At 52.5% G+C, this 11,430-nt stretch overlaps 5 protein-coding genes across 5 annotated transcripts; 4 read left to right on the top strand and 1 right to left on the bottom strand.

Annotated features, from left to right (window-relative positions):
- Window positions 1–677: 677 nt before the first annotated feature.
- On the top strand, window positions 678–2,193 carry SMAC4_01716 (uncharacterized protein; the record flags this gene model as incomplete). The annotated part of the gene is made up of 2 exons (XM_003348646.2): window positions 678–1,039; window positions 1,136–2,193. The coding sequence occupies exons 1-2, from the start codon at window positions 856–858 to the stop codon at window positions 2,191–2,193; spliced, it is 1,242 nt and encodes a 413-aa protein (XP_003348694.2). The 5' UTR covers window positions 678–855.
- A 96-nt stretch (window positions 2,194–2,289) lies between these two features.
- Window positions 2,290–4,998, bottom strand: SMAC4_01715 (uncharacterized protein). Its single transcript, XM_003348645.2, has 3 exons — window positions 4,118–4,998; window positions 3,658–4,052; window positions 2,290–3,603 (listed from the first exon to the last, which is right to left on the bottom strand). The coding sequence occupies exons 1-3, from the start codon at window positions 4,581–4,583 to the stop codon at window positions 2,455–2,457; spliced, it is 2,010 nt and encodes a 669-aa protein (XP_003348693.1). The 5' UTR covers window positions 4,584–4,998; the 3' UTR covers window positions 2,290–2,454.
- A 741-nt stretch (window positions 4,999–5,739) lies between these two features.
- Window positions 5,740–7,078, top strand: SMAC4_01714 (uncharacterized protein). The gene is made up of 4 exons (XM_003348644.2): window positions 5,740–5,920; window positions 6,220–6,489; window positions 6,557–6,683; window positions 6,743–7,078. Exons 1-4 carry the CDS (start codon window positions 5,897–5,899, stop codon window positions 6,811–6,813), a joined length of 492 nt encoding a protein of 163 aa, XP_003348692.1. The 5' UTR covers window positions 5,740–5,896; the 3' UTR covers window positions 6,814–7,078.
- A 580-nt stretch (window positions 7,079–7,658) lies between these two features.
- SMAC4_01713 (uncharacterized protein) lies at window positions 7,659–9,990 on the top strand. The gene is made up of 4 exons (XM_066089635.1): window positions 7,659–8,071; window positions 8,161–8,760; window positions 8,817–9,027; window positions 9,085–9,990. Exons 1-4 carry the CDS (start codon window positions 7,955–7,957, stop codon window positions 9,516–9,518), a joined length of 1,362 nt encoding a protein of 453 aa, XP_065946399.1. The 5' UTR covers window positions 7,659–7,954; the 3' UTR covers window positions 9,519–9,990.
- Window positions 9,991–10,204: 214 nt separating this feature from the next.
- On the top strand, window positions 10,205–11,301 carry SMAC4_12590 (uncharacterized protein). Its single transcript, XM_066091069.1, has 5 exons — window positions 10,205–10,265; window positions 10,338–10,344; window positions 10,450–10,630; window positions 10,801–10,911; window positions 10,975–11,301. Coding segments are annotated over exons 1-5 (387 nt in total). The 5' UTR covers window positions 10,205–10,264; the 3' UTR covers window positions 11,062–11,301.
- Window positions 11,302–11,430: the final 129 nt, after the last annotated feature.

Here is an 11,430-nt window from a genome sequence, read left to right as displayed (position 1 = left end):
AATTCCCACGTTCCACGTCCGCGCCGTTGGGTTGCCATGGTTGCTATGGCAGCCACGAGATGTATGTACCAAGGTAAGTACATCTACCTCTCTACAAGTATACGACACCTAAAGGCATCTGAAACCTGGAAACCGCAAATCACGAATAATCGATCATCTTACCTACCTATTATCCTTCTGAGAAACAAAGACCTGAGAAGTACATCACAAGGCAGGCGCAGAACAGCAGTCCAGTTAAGGTTTTCGGCAACCGGGACCTTGGATCTCGGGTTGTCCTCTTTCGGCGCCCGGGCCGCAGGATACCTTACTTGGTAGGAGGTAGTGTAGAACCTATGAGTGATCCACTAACGGGACACGACTCGCCTATGACACAGGCGCACGTTCAACGCTAACAGTTAGCATGGATGCCCTAAAGTTATCTGGTACACAACCTCACCCAAAGTCAGCATCATCACATGTCCAGACTTGGAACCCAACGCTTGGCAGGCAGGTACATCATCACTTGAAGATCCGAACTGTCGGGAAACATATAAACATAAGTCGAGCAAGTGAAGTGCTCGAAACGACGTCACTCTTTCAACGTTGAAAGACCGACGGTGTGTCACTATCAAGAGGTCTTGAGGTAAGCTTCCCATAGCTTCTCCCAGGGGCAGAGTACTAACCGGGTTATATAGTATCCAGAGAGATCACAATATACGACAACTTTTGAGAGTTGGACAGGCTTGAGTTCTGACGCTCCCGGAACTTGAAGAAATCTCAAGCAGTGACTAAGACGTCATTACCATCGATCAATTCGAACTCGAATCACTGTCATAGTAACCGACCACCTCAGCCCAGCTCAGGTTATTCTCACAGATGTCAGAGATGGACAGCTCAAGTGAGAGCGGTGATTCTCTTCACGAGAAGGTCATCGACTCTTTCCGCGCCGAGAAAGAAGAAGCCATCCTCAAGGCGTGTAAACAGCGGGACCTCACCAAGCTACGAGCCCTCGCTGAATCTCATGGGGGATTCCTCAGCGATGAGATCCGTCAACAAGCATGTAAGTGATATATACCAAACCCCCTTCCTCACTCACACACCAGGCATCAACCAAAGACTCACTCACCTACTTACTCTCCTTCTTCCCGCAACCCAGGGCCCATCCTCCTAGGCATACCACCAAAATACGACCAAGACTCCGAACCTTCCTGGGAATCCCTCCCCCCTCACAAAGACGAAGACCAAGTCCAACTAGACGTCGACCGCGCCTTCTGCTACTACCCCGAGCACGAAACCGAGCACGAGCGCAACCTGCAAAAATTCCAGCTCTCCTCTCTCATCCTCTCCGTCCTCCGTCGCTACCCTTACCTGCACTACTTCCAAGGCTACCACGACATCTGCCAAGTCCTTCTCCTCGTCCTGCCCCCCTCCCTGCGCTCCATCGCCCTCGCCCGCCTCTCGGCCCTGCGCATCCGCGACTTCATGCTCCCAAACTTGCAAGCCGCCATCGCCCAACTCCGGCTCATCCCCGACATTCTAAGGGTATCTGACCCCAAGCTCTGGCGGCATTTATCCGGCACCGAGCCCTTCTTCGCTTTGAGTGGGACACTAACGATGTACGCGCACGACATCACCACTTTGGGAGAAATCACGCGGCTATTCGATGTGCTTCTTGCTCGAGAACCGGTGTTCAGCGTTTACATGTTCGCCGCCATCGTCCGGTCACGGAGGGAGGAGTTGTTTGATACACCGGAGGACGAGCCGGAGATGTTACATTCCATCTTGTCGAAACTTCCCAAGCCGTTGAATCTGGAAGGTCTGATTAAGGATACGGTGGCGTTGTTTGAAAACTATCCGCCGGAACGGTTGCCGAGTTGGAGGTGGGGAATTTCAGGGAATAGTGTGCTTAAGACTGCTAGAGAAGAGACAGGGACTGGGAAGGAGCAGGGGACAGAAAGGAGGGGAGGGGGAGGGGGAGTGGCGACGGGCCAGACGATGGAGGATGGGAAGAGGTTTTTTGAGAAGCAGGTTAGGGAGTTGATGTGGATGGAGAGGGGCAAGAAGGCGAAGAAGTGGATGTGGAAGAATAGGAGGCCGGTGAGGACGTTGGGGCTGGCGGTGTTGGTGGGTGTTATTGCGATCTTGTTGAGGAGGGCGCCGGGAGGTCCGATGGCTTGGGTGCTGGGGGTTGTGAATCGGTGGTGGGCGAGGTAGATGTTAGGGGGGAAATAGAGCATAAATGGAACGGTGTTGACACGACGCGGAATACAAAGAACAGATACTCCTGCCGAGTAATGGCCATGGAACAGCAAGAGTCCACATCGGACGCGGATACCGAAGAACTAGAGACGTAAAGCAATCTGAGAGAATTAGAATTTTGATACCTTCCATTAGGGAAGGCATATTGTATATATAAGGTAGGAACCCTTCCGACCACACATTTTCTCTAACTATTAACCCAATACCATACCCCTTCTAGCTATTCTCTTGTACGCTTGCCTTCAGTGACTCAAAATGGTCCTGTTGTTCCGTCGCAAGCTTGCCGCTCACATCGCTAATGATGGTCAAAATCAAGCTGTAATTATTATAGAGGAACCTGTCCCGTTTCCTCGCATCCGCCCCCAGTTGCGCCTGGCTATGCTTGACCAGGAACGCCTCCACTTCGATCCGAAGTCTGTGTAGACTGCTGACGATCGGCTCATCATCTCCTGCCTCGGCACTGAGAGCAAGCACACCGTGAAGGAACTGCCCGAACCGTTGGGTCACGACGTGCGGAGCCGCCGAGGCTGTCTTTGCCTGTGAAGCCGACCCGGCCTTGTTCGGGAGCGAAGAAGTCAGCGCCTTGACGGATTGGGAGTGGGCATCCATAACGCTCTGCAGACGTGGCCATAACACCATGGCGGTGCCGTTGATGTAACCATCTACGACGGGAACTCTGCGCCTCTGCAGTTCAAAGGCCAAATGCTGGTTCAGGCGCACACACAGCAGCAGACCAAGTCCGTCATACGTGTCGGACACAAGCTGCTTGGTGAGTGCTTGGCCAAGCGCGAAGGTCTGGTCGAATATGTAGGTGAAGTGGCGCGAGATAACCGCAAGTGATAGCGCCGGGCTGAAGAAGGACACGAGGAATGTGTACTCTGCTGTAGCGTTGTCGACAAGGGCGAGGTTGAAGTTGCGAAACGGAACCTCAAGATAATGTGTGGTCTGGTCCTCATCGGCCAGGTAAGACGACATCGCTACTTGGTCCTTAGTCTTGAGCAGTTCGTTCCTTCGGCCGATGCTAAAGGCGTCATGGGGCGCGCCTCCAAGCTTAGATCCAGACAGGACAGTGGTTCTTCGTGAGGTGTCTTCGTGTCCCATCGCGTCGTTCTTGTCGATAATATGAAGCTTCAGCTTGTCTAAGGATTGTTTGTAGCGGGTAAATTGGTTCAAGTAGTACCACCGCATGGTGTTCATATAGGCCTGACATATCTCGCCGGCGAGTGTGGGTTGATGTTTTTGGAGGAACGCAAACAAATCCTTGAACCGGAGGAAGTTCTGATGTTGAATAATTTGGGCATTGATGTGAGGGGACCGCAAGGCTTTGATTTGCGCAACCAGGAAGTCCCGTATTCGTCCGATTGCCTTCAAAAAAGATGCATTAGAACAGAACAGCCAGACCCGAACAACGATCCTTACCTTAAGGATGAGCTTTTCCAGCAATGGACCAACATCAGCCAAAGCTTTGTTTTGTGGTTGTTGCGCATTTTTCTTATGAGCCGTAGCTCTCTTGTCCACTTCCGCCAATACCTTCACCCATGTTTCATCGATATGACCTTCGGCAATGGTTGTTACTACGAGTGGAGAAACGCTTAACTCTTCCACCAAGGGTCCCAGACCCTTCTCTACAGCCTTTCGGTTTTCCAGTCTCACGTTAAGAGCTTCTGATCGCGCCTGGAGGCTTTCAATATCGGCAGACACAGCAGCTAGGTCATTGCGAAAGTTGGTGAGGTTGGATTCAACGGAGCTCAGGATGTCATCGCACGCGCGGATCGACCGATGTAGGTCCTCGAATTTGGCCTTGTCTCGCTCATCTGGAAAGCACTTTATAAGCATGGATGGAGGGCAGGGCATTGGGAACAATAAGATGGCACCATACAATCTTGAACACTCTGGGGTTTATAGTTGTCGACTTGGCGCGAACTGACGTCAGGGCCGGTGAGCTCGGTCAGGGTCAAGCCCCCAAAGTCAACATCAAAGTCCAGGTCATCTTCGGTGATGCCGCTGGTTGGTTGCGCCTCGGGTTGTTGTGTGGTATTTCTACTGGGAAACTGGCCTAGAATCCTAGCCAGGACCTGTTCGGGATCTGGCGCATCGTCCACGGTGGAGGACTGCCTCAAGGATGAACCATTGGTTTTCTTTGCCGAGGCGAGAAGGGAAGAGGACGAGTCGTTCGAGACCAGAGATAATGCAGAAGACCCTCTCGTATTAAGTCCAGGCCTCTGGGGGGCAAGATATGGACCGCGCGAGCTGGTACGTTGGGGCAGCGGCGAGACGGAACGGTTGTTCGGCGGAGGAGTCGCAGCGCTTCCTGGATGCTGGCCAGGACGTCGATCAAGCCACATAGCGAATCAAGCACCGCCAGAGACGAGGCGCGAGGAGCATGCTGGTGCAGTAGGAGATCGATATGGGACAGGATCGCACCGGCGGACTCGAAAGGTGGTTGTTGTTGTCGTCGGCGGCGGCGTCGTCGTCGTCGTCTTTTGTCATATGCTGATAGATGTTGTTGGACTTGGGCGAGGACCGTCTTGTCGCTCTCCGTCGCAGCTCCGTTGTCTTCCAGGAGACCCTTGGAATCGTCGAATGCGCGCCAGCTTGGCTTGGCAAGTGGATGATGGGGACTAGCAATTGGCGGCAAGCGAACAGCTGGGTCCAGGGCGTCCGACACAAGGCTGGCCAGGCTAGCCCTTTGCCCTCCACCAGATGGTGAGGGTTACGGCTTATGCATGGATTTTAATTGGTGAATTCCCTCCGCCACGGTGAGCCACCACTCACGTCGTGCGGGTCCCGTGCGAGACATTGGAGCATTCCCGCATACGGCTTAGCATGGCCGCTTAGCCAGGCAAAAGGCGGGGCGGGGAGAACTGACCTCTCCAGTTCCGCAACACCACAAGAGAAGATCGATCACGATCGCATGTACATGCCAATTTGTACTTGACTGTTTGCTCAGAAGGGACGGCTGAGTCAATAATATGAGATGACCCGAGGCAAGACTTCTCGTCACTAGCAGTAGAGGCATAATTCAAAGGCAATTGATGTTATTTTGTCGAGCAATTCAAACAAGGGAGAGCTTAGTTCCCTTGTTGTGTACAGCCAACAGCGGGGTCGAGTTTACCGGCCAGTCAGAAGAGCCGGGGAAAAGAGAGGTCTTTGATGCAACAGACTGCAGATAGTCCGTCGTAACAGACAAGTGAGGAGACGACCAAAGAAGGGTGGGCGGGAGAGAAGGGGACTGGAGGGTTAGAAGTGAGTACCGTTTCGAAATGTGGCACGTGGAGAGGGTTAAGTGAGGGTTAATGCGACGAAAATGCAACAAGGCCAGACCGGTTGGAGGGTCAATTTGTTAGCAAACCTCAAGAGGCAAAAATCTGTGGTCGCCCTGGGCCTTTGGCGGGAGCGCAAGTTGTGCGCCAAAAGTGAGAGAGTTGTGGGTGCTTCCCACCAGGTGGCAGGGAGGAGGGGCCTTTCCTGACTGGACCGCTGGCGGGGATGCTGCATTTTTTCGTCCCTCTCGACTCCCGTGCTCAAAATCGCTTTTTTCCTTTTTCAACTCCCTCCATATTTTTCCTCTCCCCGTGCCGCCTCCAGCGTTCTTGATCCATCATCTTCTGTCTCTCCTTGCCCTTTCGACGGTTTATCCTTTGTCAATCCTTTCAAGATGTCTGCCGCCAACGACGACGCTGTAAGTCCCATCTTCCACCTGTTGTCGCGCCCTTTTAGAAATCATCGTCACACTCCACAATCATGGTGGTCGCTTGCGGGCGGCTGTCTGCGTAGACAGAGTCGTCACCCCGCATCGCTCATCGCGCACCCCCTCTCGCTCCTCCCGTGGTGTGGTCCTTCGCCGACGGGAATGGCCTCTTGCTCGCCCAACGCACGGAACCCGAATCGCATCATGTTCACCCTGGTCATCCCGTTGCAATAGCCGCGTCCATCATCACCAAAGCATTGGATGCTAACCACAATGTCCCCCATATATAGCAGCATGAGCACACCTTCGACTCCGTCGACGCTGGTGCGTCCGCCACCTACCCCATGCAGTGCTCTGCTCTCCGCAAGGGTGGCCACGTCGTGATCAAGAACCGTCCCTGCAAGATCGTCGACATGTCGACCTCCAAGACCGGCAAGCACGGTCACGCCAAGGTCCACTTGGTCGCCATCGACATCTTCACTGGCAAGAAGCTCGAGGATCTCTGCCCCTCCACCCACAACATGGACGTCCCCAACGTCAAGCGCACTGACTACCAGTTCGTACGTATTATCCGGACGCTCCCCCGATCGCTGGGCCCGGGAATCTGGAAGCTAACTTTTGCACTAGTCCTACATCGATGAGGACTTCCTTGTCCTTATTGACTCCAACGGTGAGGAGAAGCGTGACGTCAAGATGCCCGAGGGTGAGCTTGCCAAGCGCATTGAGAAGCTCGAGGAGGAGGGCAAGGACTTCTGTAAGTTTCCCCAACAATTGCGCTTTTCAGCTTGCGGCGATGCTAATACTGTTCAACAGTCGTCGGTGTCCAGACCGCCATGGGCGAGGAGGCTGCCATCGATGTCAAGGAGGCTGCCAACAAGGACTAAAGGAAGTTTGGAGGAGTTGGAGGGACACCGGACGTTTGGCATTTAACGATGGCTTCATGGGACGGTTCTGTTGGTTTTTGCCTGGCTAAGAGATATCCGTCTTTTTTGCGCTATATCTAAGTGTTTATGGGTCACACATGAATGGTTTCACGTCTTCCCGTCTTGGTTGACCCGGTAGCTGCTGGAATAGGGCGCGACTTCTTCAGGAAATCGCAAGAAGCTAACGTCTGCCAAACATCTTGCGCGTCTCATGGTTTTTCGTCGGTGCGAATCATTGAATCGGGTTGTTTGCGACTCGCAAAAGAGCTGTGCTGTTTGATAGCACATTAAAGGAAGGTTCGCTGGATTGAGTTGTTGGTCCAGCTCGGCTTCCCCGTTTCGAGCTGTTGAGTACCTCTCTGGTCTCGTTTAGTCTCCGATAGGACGACCGAAGTTCATCCCGTGTGGGGATATGATACCGAGACATGACTGGCGGCGCAACTGACGTCGAAATGTACATATCGACTTTCACGATTCAAGCATATGCTAGTTCATGCGAATGTGTGGGTCATTCGTATAGGAAAGTATAAAAGCATCAATGAAGACATGGCTTTGTGTATATCAATTATTATGCCTCCACTAGCTATCTAGAGGTCGATGTATCCGGTGGGTCAGCCAGACCTTCTCACTTTAATTTCACTTCATCCCGCGGACGGCGAAATATCAGACTGAAGAGCAGCTTCTCGTCAATCAAGTGATTCGCGGTTAGTAAAGCGGCGTTGCGTGTTTTGGCGACTTCCGTCAGAAGGAAGGTCAAAGGCAAAGTCGATTTCGCGCTGTTCTGCTCAGTTTTGAAAATTTTTATTATCTGTCGGCGAGTCGCATGTCCGCCAACATGCTTTCAACACAAGTGTAACTATCACCATTTCATCCTCTTTTTCACTTCGAATTATACCCGCCTTTTAGTTTACTCAGGAGACCTTGCAACTCTCCATCATCTGACCTTCCCCTCGCGAAGCCGTGCGCGTACATTTTCATTATTCACTCACCCCCGCTCAACCTGCGTCATCAGTGACGGGACATAAGCGAGGAACAACGTTGCAGTCTTCATTCGACAGGCAGGCGCCCAGGCAGTCAGGCAAGCGCTAGATAGGTATAGAGTATGGATGAACAGAGGCTCAGAAAGTTTCCCAACGGACAGAGATGTACCGAGTGCCGTGCGCGAAAGTACTACTTGGAGAATGGACGAAGATATTGTCAACGCGGTCATGAAGTTGAGGTACGTTTATCCACATCAAAAGAGTTCACCAACCAGGCCCAATTGAACCCAATTGAAGATCCATACGCTGATTACATTTGTATCAAAAGGGGTACATCCAATTCGACGTCGACGAAGACGACAACTACGGCAAGACCGGCAAGGTAGTGCGCAAAGAAAAAGAAGTCCGCGAAACCGAGCGCAAGCATCTCACGGGCAACGACGCCAAGGAACTCTACCTGGACTGTCTCCAGATCATCTTGCGCAAACAAATAGCCTGGTTGATTCGCGAGAAGGGCTTTTCTGACGAGCTCGAGTCTATCTGTCGCGACCTCTGGGACCTGCGGATCCGCAAGTTCATTGGCCTCAAAAGCGTTTCTTCTAGGACTCAAGAAAAAGGGAAAGGAATCGACCATGATGGGACGAGCTCGCAACCTGGTGCGCTCTCTCAGTCGGGCTCCGATAGCGAGATGGTCATGTACAGCTCTCAGGCGGAGACGACGGATACGTCGGCTGATGAGAGTGTGAAGAGCCAAAGGAAGAGGAGGTCGAGCAGGGTGAAGGATTGGGAGAGCGAGCTGTGGGATTTGCCGGGGCCGATGGAGGTGTTGGCGCTGATTTATATGGGGTGCTTGCTGAAGCAGGAGCCGGTGAGGGTGGGGGATATTTATCGGTGGGCGAAGAATAACCAGTTGCCGTTTCTTGGTGCGGTAAGTCCGTCTATATCTGTCAGATGAGGGTGAACTACGACTGACTGGTTTTCTAGATTGACCTTGTACCCAACGAGCTACGAGAACGTTTGCCAGGTTGGGCTCAGCGCACACTATTAACACGATGGGCAAAGTTCGACGGAAGCGAGCTGCACAAGTCGTTGTTGACCTTGACCCTAGGTTTTAAGAAGAACTATGGCATGGTTTCACCACCACTTCCAGCACCGTCACTACTGGTCCTGTATCTCAAAGACCTGGCTCTTCCACGTATGTTCTATCACTCCTTACCTTAAACAAGCACCATGATCTAACACATAAACACAGCCGAGGTCCACCTCCACGCCCGCCAAATCTGTCTCATGCTCAACCTCTCCTGGACCTTCCCGACCCGGCAAAACATCAAAGACGACACGTCCTCCTTCACCGGCAAGACCTCTCGCTACACGCTCCTCGACATCCCCGATGTGTTACTGGTCGCCTCTCTGGTGCTAGCAACCAAGTACATGTACCCCATGGACGGCGTCAAGCGGTACCCGCGAGACAACAACGATCCATTAACGTTGAAGATGGACTGGGACGCTTGGGAGGCCGAGTTCGTGGATCCGCCTGAGAAGCCGCTCAGGAGACTGGACTTTGCGGCTATGGATGCGGAGAAGATCTGGAGACTGAGTAAGGAGCAGATGGTGGAGTATTTGGATTGGTATCAGGAGACGCAGTTGAAATCGTGGAGCACCGCTGGTATGTCTGGCTGCTTTTAAGACTACTGACTTGGGGATCTTTATTGACACTTCAACAGACGAAACCGAGATCGACCGTCTCTTCCCACTCGAGAATGTCCTGCGACTACCAGAGCCCGGAAGCAAAGATATGACAGATGAGGAGCTCATTGTTCGGATGCATCGAGTACAGAAGTCCATGACGCTGGTCGAACCGAGGCCTGAGGCCAATGATGGAAGGAACATTAAGAGGCTGGGTTCACTTCACCAGCGGTTTAGGTCGATTGAGCAACTTGGGGAGTCTGGACCCGCGAGAAGGTTTCATGAGAAAGCTGCGGAAATCTCGGGGTTGTCATTGAAGGCTTTGGTTAAGGCGGTTTACAGTCTTGAGGAGTTGATGTTTGGTTGGGAGAAAAGGGAGAAGAGGAGGATGAGGTTGGGGGAGGTATAATCTGGGTGAACACTTGCGTGGGCAGATCTTCGGCATAGGAGATTACAACATGAACCATGGAGGATACTTGTTAGAGAGTATCATCTGGTGTTCTTGTTGGATGTAGCGAAACCAAAGGTTATGTTCTCTTGGAAAGATAGCAAGACCGGGCGAATGCCGTCGTTAAGATCAAGGTACAGTGCAGGTATGCAGCAAATAGAACAGTGACATGCGCACGTACCACTTTGCCCAGGAAGCCCTAGCGGCGGTTTCCATAACCCCACCATTGCTTGCCGTTCCCCGACATCATCACCCTCACTCCTTCACCACCAACCTCACCTAGGAACAATCGGTCAAGAGTAGGTCATGGCGCGCTATTATCCAGACGAGCTCTTTGGACGGGTTGAAGGCTAATATGACCTAACTTACAGTGCAGATGCAAGTCCTCCGCGCTTCCGACCAAGTCCGCGACAGCACAAGTCCATTGAAGCAATCAAGCGGAGTCAGTCACTAACAAACGGACGTTGTACCCCTGGTGTGTAGCTTCGTGAAGACCCTCACAGGCAAGACCATCACCCTCGAGGTCGAGTCCTCGGACACCATCGACAATGTCAAGCAGAAGATTCAGGACAAGGAGGGCATTCCGCCCGACCAGCAACGCCTGATTTTCGCTGGCAAGCAGCTCGAGGATGGCCGCACCCTCTCCGACTACAACATCCAGAAGGTCAGTGGACATGACGATGGCCCCACACTGCGCTTATGATGTACTTGTATAAGGGAGGGTGATAAGAGAACAACAACGCTCAGCATTGAGTTGAGATGGCTATGGGAGTAGAAATGGTATCGGTGTGCTTGGTATCATGTGCGATTTGCTAACAACACTTTCTGCTATAGGAGTCTACCCTTCACTTGGTCCTCCGTCTGCGCGGCGGTATGATCGAGCCCTCGCTCAAGATTCTCGCCTCCAAGTTCAACTGCGACAAGATGATCTGCCGCAAGTGCTACGTACGTTTACACCACAGTCGAGGCTTTCTCAGGATTGCAAATCAAGGGCTGACATCTTTCCAGGCTCGTCTGCCTCCTCGTGCGACCAACTGCCGTAAGCGCAAGTGCGGACACACCAACCAGCTCCGCCCCAAGAAGAAGCTCAAATAGACGATTCATCCCCATGTATCGGTATCAGGATTCGGCGCATATAGGTTCCGGCAGCAATGGGTATGGTCACGGCAACGGCATAAGGATAACGGGACAGGGAAATACGGGACCTGGGTATGGTTACAGCTGAGAAGGTCGGGTCAAGAACTCCCAGGTACCTTCACGAATGAGCTCGTATATCGCCAGCAAAGGCATACAATATGGCATAGAAGCTTGTATACCAAAAATCAAGTCAACTTGCAACAAACTCTCGTCCTTGATCACAAATGTTGCTCGTGATAGCTCAACTACCTTGATGGCCAACTCGGACCCACGTGACATTTTGCGGGGAGTTAGTGCAGGGGACGGGAAACCGTAGGGGGTGCACTG

This window comes from Sordaria macrospora, chromosome 3 (assembly GCF_033870435.1).
Source record: "Sordaria macrospora chromosome 3, complete sequence".
In the NCBI taxonomy this organism is placed as follows: Eukaryota; Fungi; Ascomycota; class Sordariomycetes; order Sordariales; family Sordariaceae; genus Sordaria; species Sordaria macrospora.
Note: the sequence above shows the minus strand (reverse complement) of the source record. Positions and strands in the feature narration are given on the sequence as shown.